The sequence below is a fragment of the Phoxinus phoxinus genome (genome assembly GCF_949152265.1).
Source record: "Phoxinus phoxinus genome assembly, chromosome: 19".
In the NCBI taxonomy this organism is placed as follows: Eukaryota; Metazoa; Chordata; class Actinopteri; order Cypriniformes; family Leuciscidae; genus Phoxinus; species Phoxinus phoxinus.
Genome location: NC_136894.1, coordinates 28,035,355 through 28,062,072, shown reverse-complemented (window position 1 = coordinate 28,062,072; position 26,718 = coordinate 28,035,355). Strand labels below are relative to the sequence as shown.

At 39.0% G+C, this 26,718-nt stretch overlaps 1 protein-coding gene across 1 annotated transcript; it reads left to right on the top strand.

Annotated features, from left to right (window-relative positions):
- The first annotated feature begins 39 nt into the window (after positions 1-39).
- LOC306986528 (uncharacterized protein) lies at positions 40-26,237 on the top strand. Its single transcript, XM_079589839.1, has 18 exons — positions 40-340; positions 1,054-1,137; positions 1,699-2,270; positions 2,382-2,477; positions 2,789-3,022; positions 3,114-3,252; positions 4,303-4,338; positions 4,485-5,019; positions 7,317-7,452; positions 9,346-11,796; positions 12,984-13,041; positions 16,677-17,248; positions 17,360-17,455; positions 18,536-18,826; positions 24,077-24,310; positions 24,402-24,540; positions 25,261-25,296; positions 25,443-26,237. Exons 2-18 carry the CDS (start codon positions 1,065-1,067, stop codon positions 25,988-25,990), a joined length of 6,246 nt encoding a protein of 2,081 aa, XP_079445965.1. The 5' UTR covers positions 40-340; positions 1,054-1,064; the 3' UTR covers positions 25,991-26,237.
- The last annotated feature ends 481 nt before the right edge of the window (positions 26,238-26,718 follow it).

Genomic DNA, 26,718 nt, shown 5'->3' with positions numbered 1-26,718 from the left:
TTATGACTTTATGATTCACCTATAAGTTGAGCAGCGTCCTGGAAACTCTTCACTATCACCAAACAATCAAGCTTTTGTAAGTCTGCTATTTTTCCTCTTTATGACCTGATAGAAACATCATTCCCAATACAAACAGACACACACACAGAATACAGGGACAAATGTAAATGTGTGAATACAGGAGGAGCTCTGACATCACTGTAGTTCAGAGAGAGATTCAGAGAAAGTGAAACTAACTTGATCTACAACAATATGGACGCCTGAACGATCAACCTCTTTAAACAACAGAATATTTATTGATCCGTTCAAAGAGTGTTGCGGACACATCTGATCCTCACAGGTAAGAGAGAGAAATATAAGAGAGATTGTGCTGAACAGGTTTATAATGGAAGTGATCTGGTTTAGTAGGTTTGTGTCGAACTGGAATAAGTTGAACAGAACCAGGTTTAAGCTATTTTAGTTGTTAACTGCACTGAAATTGTATCAGAAGTATTTTAAAAGTGTCTTTTGATGTGTTGTAAAGCAAAGTTTGGGGTTTCTGTCATTTAGTCACACGACATAAAGACTAAAGAAACAGGAAGTAAATGACCTGCAGATTCACTGAACACAAACCTGCTAAACTGCAGATGAAAATCACATTTACATTTAACAAGATTAAAACTACACTTGACTAATGTATTTTGTGGAGAGATGTATCTATTTTTATTTAAATATATATATATAGTTTTGTTGGAAAATATACCACTTGTACTTTGTACTTTGGTTAATCTAAACAGCAGGTCAAAGTTCAGATTGTTCTGTAAGTTTATGAGTTTCTTACTGAATTTCAAATGAATGATTGTGTTTCCCTCACTATAAATTCTTACATTAATTTGATACAAATTTGACTTGAAATAATATTATGATGAATAAGTAAAAGTAAAACTAAATCGGACTCGAGGTAAGATTTCATTTAAACCTCAGTGACTAAATACACATTAGGACCAAATAGGCTTAGATGTTTCTTATCAGTTCTTTGATCGTTCAATAACATTTCTATTCTTGAAAACGAAGAGGGAAGAACAATGGCAGAATCTTCACCAACATCAACAAAAGCAAGAAAAAACAGGAGACAGAGTATTGATGATACACCTCCATGTAAGTAAATACAAATAATAATAATAAAAAAACAGATGAAGAATGGATTAGTGTATGAATGACTTACAGTATTCTCATATAATATTTAATATGTTCAGTTCAGGAGTGAACAGTAACAGATAAAATCATTTAAAATCAATATTTAAAATCAATATTGCTCCTTCGTGTATTTATAAATTTGGTACAGTATAAGTGTTCGTGTAATGAGCTTCACATTAGGGTTCTGATCACTTTCTCTGGGTTTGCAGTAATGACCAGCTGACTGTACATGATCTCTCATATATTTGAGTTTCTTCAAAGACTCTTTGTCTCTATATTCTTTACATTCAACCAGCGTCATGAAGTGCATCATGAGATTCTTTATAAACAGTATTAAATTAATTCACAGGAGGGTTGTTGAGTATTTTCCTTCACTCAACCATTTATAATAATAGGCTAATAATAATAATACAAATTATTAATATTTCAGTCCTTCAAGCAAAAGACATTAGATCAGAAACTCAAATGTGTTTCCAAACTCTAGACTAGTAGGTGATTTATCTTCATCATTTCTCTCTCCAGTGATGTCCTCCTCCAGCGGTCCACTGACTGAGGAGCTTCAGTGCTCTATATGTCTGGACGTGTTCACTGATCCAGTCACCACTCCATGTGGACACAACTTCTGCAAGACCTGTCTGAATAAGTGCTGGGACAACAGCCGGACCTGCAACTGTCCATATTGTAAACAAACATTCAAGCACAGACCTGATCTCAAGATTAACACCACACTCCGAGAGATCGTAGATCACTATAAAAAGAAAAGTCCTGAGAAAAAAGCTGAAGTTCTGAAAAAAGCTGAAGTTCTGTGTGACGTCTGTGAGGAAAGAAAGCTGAACGCCCTGAAGTCGTGTCTGGTGTGTCAGAGCTCTTACTGTGAAACTCACCTGGAGACTCATCTGAGAGTGGCAGGTTTAAAGAAACACAAACTGATCAATCCTGTGAGTAATCTGGAGGACTATATATGTCAGAAACATGAGAGACCTCTGGAGCTGTTCTGCAGAGATGATCAGACATGTGTGTGTCCGATGTGTTGTGTAAAAGACCACCAGAACCACAACACTGTTTCTTTAGAAGAGGAGAGTGAAGAGAAGAAGGTAAAAGTTACTGACAAACTGACTTTAAATGGCTCTTATCATGAGGAATCACATGTTCTTTGATATAAATGAATCAATTATGAAAACATATTGTGTGTTCTCTGTCTATAGACTCATCTGATAAAGACACAGAAAGACACACAGCAGAAGATCCAGGACAGAATCAAGAAGATTCAAGACGTCAAACACTCAGCAGAAGTCAGAAAAGTTAGTTAAAAATAATTAAATTAATTGAAATATCTATTATAGTTTATTGAATTGTTGTATAAAAGCAATTTCACACTCACGGTCGCTCTGCTGGTCTGAATATCGACACGTCTGTGATTCGCTGATCACTTAGTAAAGTAATAACACATCTCTCCTCAACAAGACACATGATTTGAGGAATCATTCAGTGCAAACGGTGCAGAATGAGGGATTTTGAAAACCGCCTAAAATACTGAAGTATGATAAATAATAACACTGATTCTTCTCTTAGCAAACACCACTAATAATGTGTTGATGGTCCTGGTTTATAGAGAAACACAGAGAAGGAGAAAGCGGCCCGTGTGGAGCTCTTCACTGATCTCATCCGCTGCATTGAGAGATGTCAGACTGAACTGCTGGAGATGATGGAGGAGCAGCAGAAAGCAGCAGAGGAACAGGAGGAAGAGCTCATTGAAGAGCTGGAGCAGGAGATCACTGAGCTAAAGATGAGAAACACTGAGCTGGAGCAGCTCTCACACACTGAAGATCACCTCCAGCTCCTACAGGTCAGTCAACATCTCTCTGATCAATGATAATGCAGTATATGACACCAGAACACTCCCCATGCTGAAGCATTTCTCCTCTCTCCTGCTGTAGATTTACTCATCCCTGTGCAGCTCTAGAGACACCAGGAACTGGTCTGAGATCAGTGTGAAGACTGAGGAGAGTGTGGAGACTCTGAGGAGAGCTCTGACTAAACTGCAGGACTCTCTACAGGAGAAACTCACGCAAACTGGTACGACAATATCAAACACACCGTACAGATAGACACATTTATCAACCATAATTATTTGTTTCCTTTGTTCTCTTTTTATATATATATATCTATATGTATAGAGATATCTATATACATGTTTATGGCCGATTATTGCACACAATAAATGTGTTCATCTGCTCTGCTGTTTCCTGATGGTCTCCATTGCTTTCCCAGTGTGTTAATGGTAATGGTTGTCGAGGGGTGGCCTAATGTTTCCCTTCTCAAAACTCCCTAGACTTTTAAAATCAGTGAAGGGACGTAACATCTTTTAATATCAGTAATGAAGAATGAGTCTGTTAAAGCTGGAATAAGAGAAGTGTGTGATCATGTGTTTGTGTCTCATTATCATCACAGTTATTCTTGAAGAGAGCAGATCATATTCATCTCTAATTTCAGAAAACATGCAGTAAATTCATCTTGTACTAGAAGCTTCATCACTGTAACCAGAACCTTGAGGCTTTAGTAGATCTGTGAACACTTTTAGATGAGAAACTACAGAAAGAAACATTAATTTTCTGCCATTTTCTGTTGGTCTTTTCAGCGGTTTCATCTAAATGTTGTGATTATGTGTCAGATTAGCAGAAGTTTATCAGAAGAAAATGTAATCGATAGACATCATGAATTTAAGATGCAAATTTGTTCCTTTTTTTAGAGGAAAATTTCTGACCTGTAGTTCAAACAGCTTCACAGTGCTGAAATTTCATTTTAATTTTCTTAAAGATTATTTTTTATAGTGTTGTCTTTGCTGAATAACCACAACACTAATCCACTCCAAAACTGAGATGAATAACATTAGGCATGACAATTTCATAAAATGTTTCACAAAACCTTCCCAAAGATCTTCTAAAAAGGAGGAATATTTAGAGCTCAAACACAATAGGATTTCAGGGATTCTCTAAATATCAGCAGAGAAACATTGATCAGCTAAAACATGACGTTGTTCACAATACTTTAAATATAACCTTAAATCTTGTCTATAACTCCACACATAAACATGTCAAAGATCTGCTGATGTTTTATTGTCATTAGTCTCTACAGATGTGAAGAGGATACAGCAGTATGCAGGTACAGTTGCTGTCGGCACTACACTACATTACATTCAGATACTCACAGCTTCATCACTGACCTACAGTATGATCAACGACTGATTAAATATTACAAACATCATCACTAAATATCTGTGTTGTGATTTATATTCTCTGTTTTCTCAGTGGATGTGACTCTGGATCCTGATACAGCTCATCCATATCTAATCCTGTCTGATGATGGAAAACAAGTGAGATGTGGAGACATTAGTCAGAAACTCCCAGACAAACCAGAGAGATTTGATAGTTATTTAATTGTCCTGGGAAAGAAGGGATTTTCCTCAGGGAGATTTTATTTTGAGGTGCAGGTGAAGGGAAAGACTGACTGGACTTTAGGAGTGGCCAGAGAATCCATTGACAGGAAGGGAGAGATCACACTGAGTCCCAGTAATGGATGCTGGACTGTGATTCTGAGGAATGGGAATGAATATTGGGCCGGTGATGATCCTCGTGTCTCTCTGTGTGTGAGAGTGAAGCCGCAGCGGGTCGGTGTGTTTGTGGATTATGAGGAGGGTCTGGTCTCCTTTTATGATGTGGAGTCCAGCTCTTATATCTACTCTTTCACTGATCAGTCTTTCACTGAGAAACTCTATCCATTTTTTAGCCCGGAACCTAATAATGGAGGTAAAAACTCAAACCCTCTGATCATCACACCTGTCAAGTAGCTTACAATAAATGAGTTTACACACCTAATTTGAAATACTCCATGAAAATTATGGTTTATATAATTAAAAATCTAAAAACATGTTTTGCCATTTTTTTATTGTTAAAATCGATCACTTCTGCGAATTGTAATGTAAAATATAAGCTTGTTTAACAAATCTTTTATTTCAACTTTTCATAGTTAAATAAAAAAAAATAAAAAAAAAGAAAGAAATGGGGGAAAAAGTGTTTTACACTAAAATAATCCAAACTATGATAAGATTGATAAATTATATCAAGGCTGTTTTTATGAGAGTGGTAATACCAAAGTATGTTTTACCATGAGAATACAGAACAAATTTGAAATTGGTTAAGTTCAATAGACAATAAAAAAAGAAGAAGAAGAAAAAAAAAACATTATCAAGGCACCATGTCAAATGTTTACCCTGTGATAAAACTATGTTTAACAATAAGAATAGAATAATAGACAAATTTCAACACACATCAGATTCATTTAAATGCTCTTTTGTCATTGATACAGTTGAGTACAACTTCAAATACAATAAATATCTGTGTAAATATCTAGTGATGATATGAAGCAGATCAACAAATATGAAACTTTATAAAGTGGTACCTTCATTCTTTCAAAACATAGTAGAGATCACTCTTAAGATGCCTTTATTTGTAGATGATTTATATTGCTGTTTACATTTAATGTATTTTAATCTGTATGAAAATTGAGCACAGCTGCTTTTTTACAGTAGATGGTAATAATGTAATGTCATCATTTAGAATTTATTTTTATAGAAATCTAGTCACACATTCAGTCTTTTCACATTGTTCTGTGTCCTGAGAGAAAGAGTAGAAAACTTAGTTAGTAGTACTTTATTGTTCAGCCTCAGCTGGAAATTGGTCTTGGGTCTCGCCATACAATCACAAAAACAATTAACAATACACAACTTCCACTCGATACATCTAACAATACACAACATTATTAAGGGGTTTGGAAAGATTATTTCTGGTTTGTGATGTTTTTAATATTTTTGTTTCTGTACCTTTTTGTGTAAAGTAGTTCTATTTGTACTTAAAATTCATATAATTGTCATTAACAAAATGTCAAACCAAGCTGCATTATCAGCATTAAAACTCAATATCACAGACTTTACCTTTTAAAGAACTCAGTGTCTCCATCAGTCCATCTTTTCCTCTGGATGTGTGTGTAAAGTCTGATCAGTGATTGTGTCGTTCTTCAAGTATTGTCCTGTTGGATTCAGCAAATCCACATAAAGTGCCTGAACTTCCTGATCTCTGTTCTTCATCATCCTGCAGTGAGAAACCTGTAATTCTGCCATCAGTCATTTCACCAAATTACATAATCATCTTTTAGTTCTACACTGCAAAAAAAAGGCTTTTCTTACTTAGTATTTTTGTCTTGTTTCCAGTCCAAATATCTGAAAATTCTTAAATCAAGATGCATTTTGACATACAAAAACACTGGCATTCACTGCATACAACTTAAAGAGGTTAGCAATGAAGTATAAGCAAAAAATACTCAGAATTTAGATTAATCTTCAGATATGTGTAGTTTACACTTTTTAAAATAAAGGTTCCAAAGGGGATTTTCACAGTGAAAAAATAACCTTTGCCAAATAGCATAACCTTTCAGTGAACATTTTTTAAGGCAAGGCACATAAATAGGGTAACATTTTAACAATAATAAATATCACCATATCTTCTTGTGTTGATTGAAAACATAAAGAATTCCAAACATTTTTGTAAGTTTTTGAAAATGTTATGTTTAAATATGCAATATGCAAACTGTAATGTTTGGTATATGTAAGTGTTACTGAACTGGAGAAAAAATCATAAAAAAAAAAAAAGCATCCTTTAAAGATATTAATTTTAATTGAAATATAGAGATGCAAATAGATATAGTGCCATAAAGTAAACACTTAAAAGTGTATTTTGGATGTTTTTTTTCACTAGTCTGAAACAACATGATATGAAAAGCCAGTCTATTGAAAATTGACCAGTGCATGAGAAAACACTTTTTTCCTGTAGTGTCTTGCTTTACAAGAACACTTTTTTTTCTCAGTGTAAATAATATTTGAATAGTCTTTTTCCATATCTATAAAGAACCTGACACCAGAGAGAAGTATCATCAACAGGATGAAGAACACACTGTAAGCTTCGCTCACTCTCACCCTCCGTCTGTCCTCTCTGGTCTCACACACACTTCCTCCCTCTAATCATCTCATCATCATCATCAGATACTAACAGTGCAACTGATACTCGTTCTCCACTCTAACATCTTAGACAACTTCTGCCGCCTTTCATCCAGGCCAGCGCGCGCCACCTCCTCTGCCGCTGGTTATGTGATGTTCTCCGCGAGCATCGTTCTAACTCAGACCTGCAGATCCCGGTCAACACGCGAGATCATGCGATGATCACAGTGACATCACAGCGCTCTCACACAGTGACACTCACAGTGTGCATATTATATGAGCTCGTTGTGAATTCAAAATGTTGAGCATGTTGAGAGGAGGAAGTTCAAATGTTGGTCACCGAGGGACATTATTCTTCCTGTTTCTCAACTCTGGACAAACGTGGATACTGCAGGATTTGTTAGCAAACCGTTTGTGCCGTACAGTTGTGCTCTGGACTGCAATGCCAAATAATTCAAAATTGCTTCTGTAGATGTGCTGAAGAACAGAGAATTGTTACACTGGAGAAATGGTGAGTCGTCTCTTTAATTGTTATTCACATACGCTTATATGATATTATAATGCTAATATGCACTGTGTCCTGGCCCTGTGTTAGCAGAGTCCTGTCACATGACCAGGTACATGTGAACCAGCCATCTCAGGTGTAGAGTCAGCTGGCTTCAGAAATCAAACTGATTGTATTGACATATTGCTCTCTGTGTTTCAGGATGTCCAGTCTTTTCAAGGGGAAAAAGAACTAGAGATTAAGAAGTGAAAAGTGTTGTGTTCTCTTATCACGTTGCTAATTGATAAATGTCCACTAGATGGAGATATTGTTCTAGATACGAAAGTAGGAAGGTGGAGAAGAAGAGTGTGTTGTAGAAAAGGATGGAAGAATAAAAAGTAAAGAGATCTGTTCGCTACTCGGTGTGCTCTCATTTTATTTTCATGTGATTACACAACAATTGGCGACGAGGATGGCAGTTCATCTTCCTTCTACATACTTACAATGTCCTGGTGAGCCTGCAATTTCGTTTGGGGTATGGACGCAAATGTTTGAGAACTACTTGTTGGCGATTCATGCTGAGGGAGATGACTGGCCTGATACTCGTAAGCGTGCTACACTTCTTCACTGCCTGGGCACAGAAGCACAGAGAATTTTCTACACTCTTCCCAATACCGGTACGACCTATGCATCTGCTCTTACGGCTCTCAGAACGCATTTTGTACCGAAAGTTAATGTCATTGCTGAACGACATAAATTTCGTCAAAGGGAGCAAAGGCATGACGAAAATATACTTCAGTATGTGGCCGCGCTCCGTGATATGGTGTCATTATGTGCATTTGGTGACAAAGAAGATGAAATGCTAAGAGATCAAATTGTGGAGAAAGTGCACAGCAGCCGAATTCGTGAACGCTTACTACTTGAAGCGGATTTAACGTTAGACAGAGCAGTACAAGTGGCCGTTCAAGTTGAAAATGCCATGGCTAATGCGAGTGAATTTGCAAAACCTGCCGACTTACCAGTTCAACGGCTATACGTCAGAAAAAAAGAAACGACCATGCGTAGAACCACACAAGGTAAAACCCAGAGCGATTCTGCACGCAAATGTTATCGCTGTGATTCCAGCGGTCATTTGGCAAATTCCAAACAGTGCCCTGCTGTAAATAAGACATGTAAATTATGTGGTAAAATGGGACATTTTGCAAAAGTCTGCCGCTCTGGACGAAGACAGGACATCAGAGAAATCGAAGTCCCTGAATTGACTGTTTTGTACATGACTAACACATTTGCTGCTGCAAACAAAATTGTGTGTGACATTGAAATGGACACATTTTCTGGTACTACAATGCAAGAACTAATTGTTGATACTGGATCATCCGTATCTTTGCTTCCAGAGCATATATATAAGCAATACTTCTCTGAACTACCCTTGGAACAGTCAGATGTGCGTCTTGTCACATATTCAAAAGATGACCTTCCAGTGCTGGGATGTATTAAGACGTCTGCGCGACATGGTGAACATTCAGTGCCTGCCACATTCTATATTGTGAAAAGTGGAAACGCACTTATGGGCATGGACTTGATATATTCCTTGAACTTGTGCATAACAGGAAATAAAGTACTCACCCCCAAACAGTCGGTGCAACAAGTGTTCCATACTGATACGCCATCCTTTGGCTGTGCAAAGAACTACGTACACAAAGTGAAAATGCATGAAAACTTCATTCCTGTGCAACAGAAGCTACGCAGATTACCTTTTTCTGTAAGGGATGCTGTTTCTGCAGAGCTGAACCGCCTACTAGCAGCAGATATTATTGAAAGAGTGGATGCTTCGCCGTGGGTTTCGCCCATCGTAGTTACTCAAAAGAAATCTGGAGACATCAGAATGTGTGTGGATCTGAGGGAACCCAACAAAGCAATCGTTGTGGACAGCTACCCCATTCCACACATTGATGAACTTTTTTCACAGTTGAGAGGTGCTGTGATGTTTTCTACAATCGACCTAGCAAATGCTTACCATCAGGTACCACTACATGAGGACAGTAGGGACCTCACTGCTTTTATAACACATGAGGGTTTGTTTCGTTTCAAGCGAGTTTGCTACGGATTAGCATCAGCCCCAGCGGCATTTCAAAAACTGATGTCTACTATTCTCAAGGGTGTTACAGGCGTCCAGTGTTATCTGGATGACATAATTGTGTTTGGTGACTCTGTTACTAGCCATGATGCTCACCTAAAAATAGTGCTGCACAAACTACAAGAAGCAGGTCTGCATCTGAATGAGAAGAAATGCACATTTCGCCAGGAGAAGCTCACATTTCTGGGACATACCATCTCTAAAGAGGGACTGCTGCCAGATCTCAGCCACTTGGAAGCAATACGCAATGCTCCACCACCTTCGGATGCGCCCACACTAAGATCATTTCTAGGCCTCACCGCTTGGTATGCTAAATTCATTCCTAACTATGCAGCTGTTGTTGAGCATATGAGAGATGCCCTTAGAGGAAATTCAAATTTTGCATGGACTAAGAAAGCACATGAAAGTTTCCAGGAAGTAAAAGAACTGATTACACAAAGCTCTGCATTGGCTTTATTTGATCCTGCTTTGCCCACAATGGTTACAACAGATGCCTCAGACTACGGCATAGGTGGTATCCTGACTCAGCTTCATCCAGATAAGTCAGAAAGGACCGTGGCTTTTGCATCCAGAACCTTGACATCGACAGAAAGGAAATATTCTGTTGTTGAAAAAGAAGCCCTTGCTTGTGTCTGGGTCATTGAGCGTTGGAGAACATACCTGTGGGGCAAACACTTCGAATTAAGATCAGATCACCAAGCCCTAACTACACTTTTGACTACTAAAGGTATGGGACGAGCTGGACTGAGAGTAGCACGATGGTCTGCCAGACTGCTCTGCTTTAATTATACTATGCAGTACAGACGGGGTGTTGACAACCAGGTAGCGGATTGCCTTTCTCGTCTTCCATTGTCAAATGAAATTAATTCTGACTTTGATTCTGAACCTGAAACTGTTGCTGCTATCACTACACTCCTGTCTGCTGTTCCTGTGGCCGAGTTTGCTGCTGAAAGCTCCTCATGTCCTGAGCTTGCCAAACTTCGTCAATACATCGAGTATGGCTGGCCTGCTACATCCAAAGCCCTGCATCCTGACATGTCCAGGTACTTTCCAATACGAGACGAATTGTCTATTGTGGACTCGTATGTGCTAAGAGGACCACACAGACTGATTGTGCCGCTTAGTTTACGTTCACGTTTAGTCACCCTCGCTCATGATGGCCATCAAGGCATTGTGAGAACCAAGCAACGGCTTAGGGAGCTATACTGGTGGCCTAAAATGGATTCGCAGGTACAGTCCACAATTGAAACCTGCATCACCTGCCAACTCAATGATAAAACTGCTAGAACCACACATGCACCACTTACCCCAGTTGACTATCCAGTAGGTCCGTGGCAGAAACTGGGCATCGACGTGGTGGGTCCTTTTGACATTGGCCCTGTTAGTTGTAGATACGCTATCACATTGATTGACTACCATTCAAAATGGCCAGAGGTAGCTTTTGCACCTCATGTGACTGCATCTACCATTAGCTGTTTTCTGAGGTCAGTGTTCAGCCAAAAAGGGAATCCTCTGGAGATTGTTTCTGACAATGGGCCTCAGTTCCTGTCAACGGAGTTCAAACTATTTCTACAAGAAAGAGATGTAAAGCACATTCGTACTTCTATATATCACCCGGAAGGAAATGGAGCTGTGGAGCGTTGGAATAAGGTACTGAAGGAGGCTATTCTGACTGCAGAAAGGGAGAGAGCCCCTTGGACATCGTTCATTGCGGATTTTCTGCAAACTTACCGAGCCACACCTCACGCCACGACTGGCATTTCTCCTTTTGAGCTGATGTTCGGAAGAAAAATGAGAACAAAATTGACAATTCTTCCAAAGTGCAATGTGAATCCTGCTATAAAAAAGCTGAAAACAAAAGTGATGCGAAACCAGAGGAAAATGAAAGCATACCTGGATACAAAGCGCAAAGCAAAGATTCCGGGGCTCAAGGAAGGCGACTTTGTACGGGTGAGAAAACCTGTGCATGTGAGAAAAGGGAAGTCAAAATTCAGCAACCCTATGCAGATTGTTAGACGGAAGGGGACACATAGTTTTGAACTGAGTGATGGACGAACTTGGGACGTATCTCATTTGGCACCATTGCACACAGAATTTACTCAGGTTCCTGAACACTCTGAACAGTCAACTCCTACTGCGTCACCTGGAAGTGGTAACAACCAGTTGGAGGGACGTTGTAGAAGGAAGCCAGTATGGTTGAAAGACTATGTAACTTAAACTGTCATAGTAGGCAAAGAAGAAAGTAATGGGAAAAAGAAGAAAATAAAAAACCCAGAAGTTTAGTTCAGGAAAGTTGTGGTTTGACCTGAAAAGGATGTTCATGTGACTATATATGTTGTCAAGAGACATTGTTCTGTGTTTTCTAATATAAGTAAAGAAATTCGGTAAGAAAACAAAACGACTGAATATATTGTTTAGCAATGTTCATTGTAACTGCAGATAGAAACAAATTAAGTCAGGGGAAGATGTTGTGTTCTCTTATCACGTTGCTAATTGATAAATGTCCACTAGATGGAGATATTGTTCTAGATACGAAAGTAGGAAGGTGGAGAAGAAGAGTGTGTTGTAGAAAAGGATGGAAGAATAAAAAGTAAAGAGATCTGTTCGCTACTCGGTGTGCTCTCATTTTATTTTCATGTGATTACACAACAAAAAGGAGTCACTAAAACAACACCAGAATCTGAATGCATCCGTCAAATAGAAATATTTGTGTCAAATTCCAACACCTGAAAAGAATAAAAAATAAACAAGGAAACTGAATTGTTTAAATACTTTGTTAATGGAAATAAAATTTGAACTTTTACATGATGTTTGTGATAAAACTGACCAATATTAGAGATATTTTAGATCACAGTAAACTCACTAAACTGGCAGAATGAGAGTTTAACACAATCATCACATGGTCTCATGTTGAGCACACAGTGAGTGAGCGGTGAGGTTACACTTTTAGCTCATGACCTTGGTTTGTATAAATCCCTCTTCTCTACCTTCTCTGCTAATGTCTCTCATTTAATCGTTTTTCAAACGAGTCATAAGCCGTTTCGTTGTGACGTCAAGATGAAACATTAGCATATTTCCCGCCCATTTATTGCGCGCGCAGACACCAGGAAAACCTGAACCTCAAACACTGCAGCTGATCCCTGTGGATACTGGACAGCATCATGTCGAGGAGACGCTGTGCTCTACAATGTGAAGGTAAAGACAGTTTTTTCCACTGCCCAAGGACGAGCATGTGAAGAATCAGTGGTTAAAAATCATCCAAGATATCACAGCAGTATAATCCTAAACTTTTGCTGGGTTTCCATTTTACTGACGACTGCATCTCAAATCACGGAGTTCAATGCAGGATTCGCAAACCGCTTGCTCTTGAAAGATGGTGTTCAAAAAACTTAGTTTTGAGTTTTATATTGTGTAGGTCAGAGGTCTCCAGTCTCCTGCTAACTCACATTATTACTGTCTTACTGAAATACTTCTGCTAATCAGTCGTGGGCCACTATTACATAAAACTGTGTCTATTAATGCAGTCTGTCGTTCTCACTACTTTGAGTTAAGATTATGTTACATCAGTCATTCACGCTATAGACCTCAGCTAATGTATGCACTGTTATTGATACAGTTTCCACATGTTCACCGCAATAAATTAGAAAAATACTCGGTAAATAAATAAGTAGGGGAGAGGCGGGACAGTTGAAACACTTTTCAGATAAACGTCATTTTCTACGATAAGGTTACAGATAGATTTTTTGTGTGTGTGTGATCAACAACTCACATATGTGTTCTCTTAGTATCATGTGTTATTCGGTACAAATATAGAATGATTTAAGTAAAAATTGACTTTGATCGGTAGTTGTGCTTTGTTTCAATCGTCCCGCCTGAGCGGGACGGTTGCAACACAGGGGTGGGACGGATGAAACATAACAGTTTAAACGGCAACTATTCATCTAATGCTTGTTTTTATGAACAACACCTGACAAGTAACTTGTGTACTATTGTTACAAACATATTTTGTCATTTATTTTAATTTAAAGGCTCATTTTAACCATTTTGTTCTATCACCCATTAAACATAGGCGATAAGCCTATGCGCATTTTGTGTAATCTGTCTAATAGGCTATTTTGACGAAGACAGACAAATCCGTTTACAATTAATTATCTTATACTTCTTCCTTGAGTCATATCGAGTGTTTACTAGTTGAATAGCCTTCACAGCGGTTTTCCTATGACCAGGTTTAACTGGCAGGAGGCGCTGTTTCATCCGTCCCGACAGCGCATCCCGACAGTTAAACCTGTTTTTCCCTTAAACTAAAAAACTTTGATATTGCACACTTAAGGGTGTGTTACAGTACTAATACACCTGCCGTGTTATCATTACAATGGCACATGAAACAATAAATACAACTTGTCAGTCAAAAAAAAGTACCGCACGAAAGAATTCACTTACTGCACTCAAAAACAGCTTTCCGGCTTTAAATCCAAAACGGCATGACGTAAAGAGGAAATGTTTTCGCGGGTCTGGTAGGCATTGCGTGTTATACGTGCTGAAGAAATATGACGTACATGACGTGAGTGGTTTTCAAGAAAATCGCAATGTTTCATCCGTCCCGCGTTTCAATCGTCCCGGCTCTCCCCTACAAGTAAAATAATCGGGTTGTTGATGGACATGCACTTGTTAATGCTGATGTGAGGAATTACAGTTGCAACATCTCATAATGTACCTCAAACTGAGTAGCGCATCACTGAGAAGCGTCCTGCTTGAGTCGTCCTTGCGATGGAGGTTCGGGTTGAATAACTAGTTCTTTCAATGTTTCATCATCGGACTCGCGCTCGGATTGATATGGTAAAATCGACATCATTGTTCGTTACTGTGTTTAGTTTACGGTGGAAGCCTTGGGACAAGCAGAGCTGACCGAAATGAATGCTGGGATATTTCAGCCGTCAAGTTACCAACCGATGCATCCTCGGTAAAATGGACGTGTCAAGAACACTTCCGGGATTTTTAACGTTCTTGCCATAATGCAAACTTGTGTATTGGGACACAAAAGATGACGTTTCACAAGAACACAAGTACAGACAAGAACACAGATTGAGAAAGGCCCTCTGTTTCTAGGTTGTTAATATGATATCTTTCACCTGTTGTCTTGTTAATTACTCTCATCAGTTGTGTCTCGTTTCCCTGATCTGTTCTCTGTGTTTCAGACTGATCCTTGTCTGTCGTCGTTGCGTTTGGTAGGTTGTTCTTGTCAGCTTTGAGGCTGTCATTATTTGTTTAAAGTAATTTATAGCTAATGCTTTTACATTTTTATGTTTCGTTTTTGTTGTTCGATTGTTGAAAGGTGAGTAGAATAATTATTTATAGCCAGTTTAAAAAATATATGATTGCGTTCACAGAGCGAGCCTTTCACTGATGTTGTTAACAGTTTAACGGAAGTTACTGCTGTGCAAAGCGTCATGGCGCCTGTAGGAAAAAGGTGGATAACTGATGATATTAACAGTCATTGTGAGAGAATGACGGCATCTACTGGAGACTTCAGAGAAATACCGCTTCTTAAATGTGTGAATACAGGAGGAGCTCTGACATCACTGTAGTTCAGAGAGATTCAGAGAAAGTGAAACTAACTTGATCTACAACAATATGGACGCCTGAACGATCAACCTCTTTAAACAACAGAATATTTATTGATCCGTTCAAAGTGTTGTGGACACATCTGATCCTCACAGGTAAGAGAGAGAAATAAGAGATTGTGCTGAACAGATTTCTAATGGAAGTGATCTGGTTTAGTAGGTTTATGTCGAACTGGAATAAGTTGAACAGAACCAGGTTTAAGCATGTCAAATACTCAACTACTTTAGTTGTTTAATGCACTGAAATGGTATCAGAATTGTATTTAAATATGTCTGATTGGTACATGTGATGCAAAGTTTGGCGTTTCTGTCATTTTGTCACAAAACATAAAGACTAAAGTAACAAAGTAAAGGAGCTGCAGACCGACTGAACATAAACCTGCTAAACTGCAGATGAAAATCACGTTTACATTAAACATTGAGATTAAAATTACTCTTGGCCATATGAGAGATTTATATATTTACTTTTAAATTGAATTTTCATCTTGATTTGTGTGTGTAAATTAGTAATGTTTAATATACAGTTCAGGAATGTACAGTATTAGTAAAATGTTTAACACTCCACCTCATTCCTATTGGTACATTTTAGCTAAATGTGTTTGCTAATTAAGTCCATAAACTTAAAAAAGGAACTAGTCCATATTAAGGAAATAATGTATGAATTAAAATTGTAATGATGTTGTTGTGATGTAATTAACTATTCTTAAGATAATAATGTATAAGAAGATTAGTCAAGTGATGCAAATTCTCACGTTTTCTTATTAGAGAAAAAAAGAAAGACAATGTTAAAAAACATGCGTATAAAAGTTCATTATTAGCCCTCACTCCTTCTCTAAGTCATCTCTGGCTTTAATGAAAAGTAATTAAAATGTATTTCTTCATTAGGTAAGTGTTTGAGCTTCACATTAAGCTACTGATCACCTTCTCTGGGTTTGCAGTAATGACCAGCTGACTGTACATGATCTCTCATATATTTCAGTTCCTTCAAAGTCGTCACTCTTTGTCAAGATATTCTTTACATTCAATCATGGGCTTCTTTTAAACCGGCTTCACATGCACACTAATCCTAAATAATCTTAATCAAATAGGCAGAAGTCATTAGATTCAAATATATTTTAAGATTGTAAGAAACTTAAATTGAGTGCGTGTATAAAGTGTGTCCAAACTTTAGACTAGTAGGTGATTTATCTTCATCATTTCTCTCTCCAGTGATGTCTTCCTCCAGCGGTCCACTGACTGAGGAGCTTCTGTGCTGTATATGTCTGGACGTGTTCACTGATCCAGTCAGCACTCCATGTGGACACAACTTCTGCAAGACCTGTCTGAATAAGTGCTGGGACAACAGCCAGACCTGCAACTGTCCATATTGTAAAGAAACATTCAAGCACAGACCTGATCTCAAGATTAACACCACACTCCGAGAGATTGTAGATCACTATAAAAAGAAAAGTCCTGAGAAAAAAGCTGAAGTTCTAAAAAAAGCTGAAGTTCTGTGTGACGTCTGTGAGGAAAGAAAGCTGAACGCCCTGAAGTCGTGTCTGGTGTGTCAGAGCTCTTACTGTGAAACTCACCTGGAGCCTCATCTGAGAGTGGCAGGTTTAAAGAAACACAAACTGATCAATCCTGTGAGTAATCTGGAGGACTATATATGTCAGAAACATGAGAGACCTCTGGAGCTGTTCTGTAGAGATGATCAGACATGTGTGTGTCTGATGTGTGCTTTGAAAGACCACCAGAACCACAACACTGTTTCTTTAGAAGAGGAGAGTGAAGAGAAGAAGGTAAAAGTTACTGACAAACTGACTTTAAATGACTCTTATCATGAGGAATCGCATGTTCTTTGATATAAATGAATCAATTATGAAAACATATTGTGTGTTCTCTGTCTATAGACTCAACTGATGAAGACACAGAAAGACACACAGCAGAAGATCCAGGACAGAATCAAGAAGATTCAAGATGTCAAACACTCCGCAGAAGTCAGAAAAGTGAGTTTTAAATGATTACATTTCATCAATTTAATTAATAATTATTACCTATTATTGTGGTTTGAATTGTTTTATTGAATTGTTGTATAAAAGCAATTTCACACTCCCGATCGCTCTGCTGCAGAATATCGACACGTCTGTGATTCGCTGATCACTTAGTAAAGTAATAACACATCTCTCCTCAACAAGACACATGATTTGAGGAATTATTCAGTGCAAACGGTGCAGAATGAGGTGTTAGGGGGGTAACAGTTATAAGACCCGAGACCAGATATGATGAAAGAAGACCAGGAGTCGTGAGGTTCAATCAAAAAGATAAAAATTTACTGAAGAATAGTTTGCAGTTTAATCGGTAGAGCGAGCGTCAAAGTCTCACGAGGAGGTCGCAAGCCAACTCTACCTTACACAAAATCATACACCAATTATACCATTTTGCAAGGGCAAGCATCGCATCATCATACATCTGATTGGCTAAGAGAATATAGAACCATAAACAATTTCACACATGTGAGCAGATAAAAGGTGCCTATCGCCATTAGTTAGGATAGCTGTCGCCAATCCTTAGATTTAGGTCAGCGTTAACCTCGCAGGTTAGAGGAGAGCGTCGATGAGGCTGAGCGTTGGGTCCCAAATGCCTACGTAGAAAGTCAAACACACACACACACATAACACCACCAAATAACATCGCCAAGGCCGAAGAGTGCTTGAGCTTCGTATTATCAGTTAGCCAAAACATAGCTCCTCAGGAAGAAAGGCAGAGAAATGGCATTGCTCTCTAGAGAAAATATATAATTTCACAAGCACAAAAGAATATAGAAATGATTATGTGATAATGCATATATTTGATTATTGATTTGTATAAAAGTAATGTAAGCATTCAAAAGGATATAGAATTAAATATATATATATATATATATATATATATATATAAATGACTGAAGAGACAAGGGATTTTGACCAACCCTTCAGTCCCCCGTTTTAGACCTATGTGGGGTCCAATACCGCCACGTCTGGTCTAACAAGTGAGGTCACTACGGAAGGTGGAGTGGTGACAAATGTTTCCCTGGCGGGTCACAAAAGTCTCTTCGCCTCTTTACGGACATGCTGGAAACTAAAAATTCCAGTCCCCATTCCAAGGCTCTCCCACCTTCCACTCACAACAGGGCATCAATGTTGTTCTTCCTCAGTTTATCGATCAGGCGGTTTGTCAGCTTGATCAGTCTGCTTTCCTCCTCGACAGGATTCAACTTACTGCAAGAAGACCTGCAAATATATGAGAAGAAGAAACGAACACACATACACACAACAAAAACAAAGAAGAGCCAACCCACGCCTCCACTTCTATCCCACCGACCTTTTTGCATAATGAGGGTATTACCGGGATAATTTGGGGAGTGACCAAGCCAAAAGGTCACCGTCTCATTTCCGTCCAAGCGATAGCAGCGATCATTAACGTTCTGATACATGGTTGGAATTAAATTTAGACCCTCAGTTGAATTTAGACATGGGTATTGAACCCATGATGGACGGTTATAAATCTCCTCACAATCCCAGTGAGTGGAGAACGCATGAAGTCTACCGGTTCAAATTGAAATCTGAATCCACATCAGGAATGATAAGGCGATTATAATCAGAGCCACAAACGAGAGAGGGAGTGCCAATCGAATGATGGCCCACCTCACTTTCAGTCGTTTGGTATTTCGCACTTCTTCCTAAAGAATTAACAGCTTCAATATATCGTTGGATTCCGCCATCTGTAATGATAAAACATAGTTACAGAATTTTTACTATCACACATATAAATTACCTTTTAGAGATAGTTCGTTATTATGATGCGGTGATTTGGTTGGAACCTTTATCGAGTGGTTTCACCTGTGACCAATGTCTCCAGACAGTACCTAGAACCCCTCTGTCAAGTAAAACAGATGTATTAGTTGTCAAGAGCACCTGGTAAGGTCCATCGAATTTTGGACCTAGAGGAGAAATCTCTCTTTGCAACATTATATTGTCACCTATTTCAGGCAAGGCAGGCATGTCTTTTTGCTCAACATTATCTCTCTCTGCTTGTCGGACACTGACACTAACTCGTGTATCGCGTAAACAGTTATCCAAAGCCTTCAGATAATTTTGTAAAACATCTTTCAATGGCCCGGACGGTCCCTCATGTTGCAGGGGAGCATCCCAAGGCAGTCGCATGTAACGACCTGTCATTATTTCAAAAGGACTGATCTGAGTAGTTTTGTTAGGGCTGGCTCTCATACTTAAAAGAATCATTGGAACAGCTGCGTGCCACCCCTTCCCCCACTCCAACAATCTCTTTCTCAATGACGTTTTGAGTGTTCTGTTTGTACGTTCAATGGAGCCGCTAGACTGAGGCCTAAACGGGATGTGGAAGTGTTGCTTCACTCCCATCAGTTTCATGACATTTTTCATTACCTTTCCTGTGAAATGTGTACCCTGATCTGAATCAATTTGTAAGGGTAAGCCCCATCTTGGGAAAATTTCATTCAACATTACTTTTGCGGTTGCGTCTGCGGTGCAGTTTCTCAGTGGAAATGCCTCCACCCATCTGGAGAAAAGATCAACAATCATTAGAATGTATGTGAACCCTCCACTAGGGGGCAATGGACCTATGAACTCAATTTGGAGGTGTGTCCACGGACCCTGAGGTCGAGGGGCATGTCCTAAGGGAATTTTCAGCTTTGAGGAAGAATTAACCTTAAGGCATACTAAACATCTCTTACAGAAATCATTGCAAGAAGCCCTCAGCCTTGGCCACCACCAGGTTTTTGAAATCATTGCATGTAATTTCTCAGGCCCTGCATGTGCCAACCCATGATACAAGGACATAAGTTCCGTTCGAGCAGAAACAGGGCAAACAAAGCGTCCATTAAATTTCCAAAGTCCTTCAGAATTTTTCTGTGCTCCTAACTTTGTCCACTGTTCTATCTCTTCAGGGTCATCCTCTGCATAAAGTTCAAAAATGTCTCTGGGAGTTTCATTCTCCTGAAGGGAAAGAGTCATCACACTCACACATGATTCAGTCAGTTTTGCAGCCTCTCTGGCAGCAGCGTCTGCAGCGTGGTTCCCTTTGGCTTCCGGGGAGCTGTCAGTAGCGTGCCCGGTGACTTTGATGACTGCTCCTTCTGCGGGAAGATCACAGGCATTCATAAGTTCTTGTACCTGCTGTTGATGTGAGATAGGAAGTCCTGCAGTAGTCAGAAATCCCCTGCGCCTCCATACGGGGCCGAAGCGTGTTCCCTGCTCATGAAAGCTGGAGCCGTCCACGAACAAGTTCATAGCATTAGACAGGGGTTCAGATTGAAGAGGGCTTTGGCTGTCCGTCTCGATCAGTCGGGCACAGTTGTGTGCAGTTCCTTCTTCTGGAAGCAAGGAGGCAGGATTGATAGCAGTTTCAATGTCAATTTGTATGTCCACATTTTTACTCAAGAGAGTGGTCTCCCATTTGGCTCGTCGTTGATTAGAGATGGAGCCTAAACGGGTATTTGTTAACAGTTTCAAAATCTGGTGTCTGGTGTGCAGTATCACCTTTTGATGTGTCACAATGTCACTGCCCACTCTGCACAGTCACATATCAACAGGCACGGATGTTGCCCTGCCATTGAAACAGAAATAGGAGCAGAATAATATCCTACCATCCCATACGAGTTCCGGCCCAGAACCTTTTGACCCAGAGCAGCGGAGTAAGACCGGGTCCCCACCCATGTCCATAGGTGGAAAGGCCTGCTGGCATCGGCATGTCGTAATGCTGGGGAGGAAGCAAGAGTTTCTTTGATACTCACGAAAGCCTCCTCCATCTCCTCAGTCCAGTCGATCAAATCCGATCCAGGTCTTCCTCCTTTCAGTGCCTCTGTGAGTGGTTTAGAGAGTTCAGTGTATTCAGAAACATACTGGCGGCAGTAATTCAAAAAACCCATCACTTGCCTTAAACCAGTGACAGTGTTTGGCTTTGGAAGTTCAATAATAGCTTTAACTCGTTCGGGGGGGATGCGTCGGCCACGCACCCCCATAATCTGTCCCAGATAAGTCACTTCAGGTAATGCTAGCTGTGCTTTCTTCAAGTTCACTTTGAATCCCCCGTTTTGGAGGGCCTTCAAAACAGTCTGAATAGTTTCAGCTCCCTCTCGTGCTTCATTTCTCAAAGGGTATTGTCTTTTGGCTTCATGCAAGGGACCTGGAATGCTCAGAGGCTGAATCTGTGCCAGACCACAATCATATTTGTCTTTTGCCCATACATTTGGGAATTTAGAAATTATAAACTTCAGCGATACTCACAGAATCAGCCACTGCACATCTCTCCTCATGGTGGGGGCCAGTCTGAGATAAGCGAATTGTTTCATTGCAGCCAAGCACTAGCTTATTTTTAGAAAGCAAAACATCAGCTTCAAGGTTTTTCAAAATGTAAACACCAATAATTGTCCCTACAGTGTTTTCTCCTACCCAAAATTCAGTCTAATATACATTTTCAGAGTTAGAAATGGTTAGAGGGACAGAAACAGATTTGTGATACACCTGTTTGCCATTTAGACCTTCTATATACAAAGTTTCAGAAGTGATTTCAAGATCGATTGGTTACAACAGCCACATTCAACAGTCCGCGCACCTCAGTATAGGGTCCATCATACTGGTTCTCAGTCTGACCGGCTAAAGCTGCCGCCTGAACAGTCTGAGAAAAGATGGTGGGGGCGGAGGGAGCACGAGAGACCGTCTCACATTTTGCAGCCTTCTCAGCCTTATCACACACAGCCTCTAACCCTTTTGACAAACTACACAAATCAGATCCTATCTCTTGTCCGATAATTTTTGTCATCCTATCACGTTGAGCAATCAAGCTTGACCACCCATTAATCATGTTAGGGATTGCTTTTTCAGGAGTTATTGGTATACCACCCATCTTACAAATCCATGAATAGGGCAAACACGGATAAAAATTTGACTTTATCAGCTTCTTTTTTTTGTTTGCAGCCAGTCTAACTGCTGTGTGATTTTTCCAATCAGAATCAAACCCCTGACTGACCATTTTCTTAATGAGCTGTGCGTATTTCTTTGATTTGAGCTCGTCAGAGCAGAGCTGTTTACAGCGTTCGCTCTCTTCCATTTGGTCAGGACTTTTTTCTTTATCAGTCATTCTTATTGGTCACAGAGGAAAAACCACCACAGAAAAAGATTTAGCAGCCACAACAATAAATTTGGTGGAAAAATACGTTTAGCAACAATAGTGAGACTTCTACACAATGAAACTGCAAATTATGTTTCGCTTCCCAAGTCACATAAAACTGGTCTATGCCAATTTGGGTCACACTATATATATATTTATTTGTTTGGGACCGTTCCTGATGCATCCCTGGCAAACAACCCTATATTTTACTTATTTTATTTTATTGATTTAACTAACATCTTGTTCCCTATCTGCCTGAATCTCTAACTTCGGGGATCCCCTATCTGAGATGGAAGAGATTGATCAGGTTTTGCGGTGCCACTGGACCTAATCCAGGGACGCCCTCTGCTGGGGTGGTGTACCACACCAGTATTGCCCCACTGGGCCCCCACAGAGTGCGTTTCACTTTTGCTGTTTTAAACAAAACAGCAACCCTTTATACTCTCGTAGTATAAATAATCTTCACTCGCTTCGTCGGAGTGAAGCTCTCCCGTTCCCCTTCAAAATCTCTTCCAATCAGACAGCCCTAATAATTAATAAAATCTCTTTCTACCTTGTTTGCTGATTTGCCAGAGATGTCACCACAGAATGGTTGCCCGCATCCTCCACCAAACTGTTAGGGGGGTAACAGTTATAAGACCCGAGACCAGATATGATGAAAGAAGACCAGGAGTCGTGAGGTTCAATCAAAAAGATAAAAATTTACTGAAGAATAGTTTGCAGTTTCATCGGTAGAGCGAGCGTCAAAGTCTCACGAGGAGGTCGCAAGCCAACTCTACCTTACACAAAATCATACACCAATTATACCATTTTGCAAGGGCAAGCATCGCATCATCATACATCTGATTGGCTAAGAGAATATAGAACCATAAACAATTTCACACATGTGAGCAGATAAAAGGTGCCTATCGCCATTAGTTAGGATAGCTGTCGCCAATCCTTAGATTTAGGTCAGCGTTAACCTCGCAGGTTAGAGGAGAGCGTCGATGAGGCTGAGCGTTGGGTCCCAAATGCCTACGTAGAAAGTCAAACACACACACACATAACACCACCAAATAACATCGCCAAGGCCGAAGAGTGCTTGAGCTTCGTATTATCAGTTAGCCAAAACATAGCTCATCAGGAAGAAAGGCAGAGAAATGGCATTGCTCTCTAGAGAAAATATATAATTTCACAAGCACAAAAGAATATAGAAATGATTATGTGATAATGCATATATTTGATTATTGATTTGTATAAAAGTAATGTAAGCATTCAAAAGGATATAGAATTAAATATATATATATATATATATATAAATGACTGAAGAGACAAGGGATTTTGACTAACCCTTCAGAGGGATTTTGAAAACCGTCTAAAACACTGAAGTATGATAAATAATAACACTGATTCTTCTCTTAGTAAACACCACTAATAATGTGTTGATGGTCCTGGTTGTTCAGAGAAACACAGAGAAGGAGAAAGCAGCCCGTGTGGAGCTCTTCACTGATCTCATCCGCTGCATTGAGAGATGTCAGACTGAACTGCTGGAGATGATGGAGGAGCAGCAGAAAGCAGCAGAGGAACAGGAGGAAGAGCTCATTGAAGAGCTGGAGCAGGAGATCACTGAGCTAAAGATGAGAAACACTGAGCTGGAGCAGCTCTCACACACTGAAGATCACCTCCAGCTCCTACAGGTCAGTCAACATCTCTCTGATCAATGATAATGCAGTATATGACACCAGAACACTCCCCATGCTGAAGCATTTCTCCTCTCTCCTGCTGTAGATTTACTCATCCCTGTGCAGCTCTAGAGACACCAGGAACTGGTCTGAGATCAGTGTGAAGACTGATGAGAGTCTGGAGACTCTGAGGAGAGCTCTGACTAAACTGCAGGACTCTGTACAGGAGAAACTCACGCTAACTGGTACGACAATATCAAACACACCGTACAGATAGACATATTTATCATCTTTTAATATCAGTAATGGATGAGTCTGTTAAAGCTGAAGTAAGAGAAGTGTGTGATCATGTGTTTGTGTCTCATTATTATCATCAGTTCTTCTTGAAGAGAGCAGGTCATATTCATCTCTAATCTCAGAAAACATGCAGTAAATTCATCTTGTACTAGAAGCTTCATCACTGTAACCAGAACCTTGAGGCTTTAGTAGATCTGTGAACACTTTTAGATGAGAAACTACAGAAAGAAACATTCATTATTTATGTGTCTACTACATTTTGTGAATTTCTGACCTGTAGTTCAAACAGCTTTGCAGTGCTTTCATTTAAAAAACAATTAAGATTATATAGCTCAAACACAATAGGAGTTCAGGGATTCTCTAAATATAATTTATTTATATCATTATATATATCATTATATCATTTATTCATACATATTATTCTTTTTTATAAAATATCTCACATAAAAGTTTCATAAAATGTTTCTTATCTTCTAAAAGATCTTCTAAAAAGGAGGAATATTTAGAGCTCGAACACAATATGAGTTTATGATTCTCTAAATATCAGCAGAGAAACATTGATCAGATAAAACATGTTGTACACAATACTTTTAAATATAACCTTAAATCTTGTCTATAACTCCACACATAAACATGTCAAAGATCTGCTGATGTTTTATTGTCATTAGTCTCTACAGATGTGAAGAGGATACAGCAGTATGCAGGTACAGTTGCTGTCTGCACTACACTACATTACATTCAGATACTCACAGCTTCATCACTGACCTACAGTATGATCAACAACTGATTAAATATTACAAACATCATCACTAAATATCTGTGTTAAGATTTATATTCTGTGTTTTCTCAGTGGATGTGACTCTGGATCCTGATACAGCTCATCCTAATCTAATCCTGTCTGATGATGGAAAACAAGTGAGATGTGGAGACATTAGACAGAAACTCCCAGACAAACCAGAGAGATTTGATAGATGTGTAAGTGTCCTGGGAAAGGAGGGATTCTCCTCAGGGAGATTTTATTTTGAGGTGCAGGTGAAGGGAAAGACTGAATGGGATTTAGGAGTGGCCAGAGAATCCATTAACAGGAAGGGAGAGATCACACTGAGTCCCAGTAATGGATACTGGACTGTGCGGCTGAGGAATGGGAATGAATATAAAGCCGGTGCTGCTCCTCCTGTCTCTCTGTGTGTGAGAGTGAAGCCGCAGCGGGTCGGTGTGTTTGTGGATTATGAGGAGGGTCTGGTCTCCTTTTATGATGTGGAGTCCAGCTCTCATATTTACTCTTTCACTGGTCAGTCTTTCACTGGGAAACTCTATCCATTTTTTAGCCCGAGCCTTAATGATGGAGGTAAAAACTCAACTCCACTGATCATCACACCTGTCAAACACAATCAATGAATTTACAGCCTTGATATGAAATGAAAATTATTGATATAATTAAAAACATTCATATTCATCTTTTTTTTGTTAAAATCTATCATTTCAAATTATAATTAAAATGTTTCAAATATAATGTTTAACTATTTTTTTTCAACTTTTCTTAATTATTCATGCCATTGTTTTCTCACATCTTCTCAACCTGACAAAGTGAAAGTGCCTGTAATTTGTTTTGTTTTTTTTTACATCAAAATAAACCAAAATATGACATGATACATGATATCAAAACTGTTTTTCAATTACAAAATTATCTGTAATATTACTGGTAAATCAGATGGTAATACCTCAATATATCATAGAACTGTATTATTATCATATTAACAACACCATGGATCTTCAAAGTATACCTAAAAAAAACACCACTGTATTATGATCAAAAATAAATAAAGCAGAAGAAAGCATTGTAGGTACCAAGTCAAATGTTTACCCCATAGTAAAATTATGTTTAACCATAAGAATAGAATAATAGACAAATTTCAGCACACATCAGATTCATTTAAATTAAATTTGTATTGATGCAGTTGAATACATCTTTAAATAAAATATAGGACTGTTAAATATCTGATGGTGCTGATATGAACTAGAGATACAAACCTTATAAAAGAGTACCGTATACAATTAAACCATATAAAAATATATTTGCAGGATAAAGTAGAGATTTATTTATTAAAGATGCCTATTGATATTGC

Bases quoted from the DNA above. Each gene is read 5' to 3' on its own strand.
- LOC306986528 (XM_079589839.1), top strand. From the start codon at position 1,065: ATGGCAGAATCTTCACCAACATCAACAAAAGCAAGAAAAAACAGGAGA. The intron at 3,023-3,113 runs GTCAGTCAACAT...CTCCTGCTGTAG, and splicing joins ATCACCTCCAGCTCCTACAG to ATTTACTCATCCCTGTGCAG. The intron at 5,020-7,316 runs GTAGCTTACAAT...CTAACATCTTAG, and splicing joins CTGATCATCACACCTGTCAA to ACAACTTCTGCCGCCTTTCA.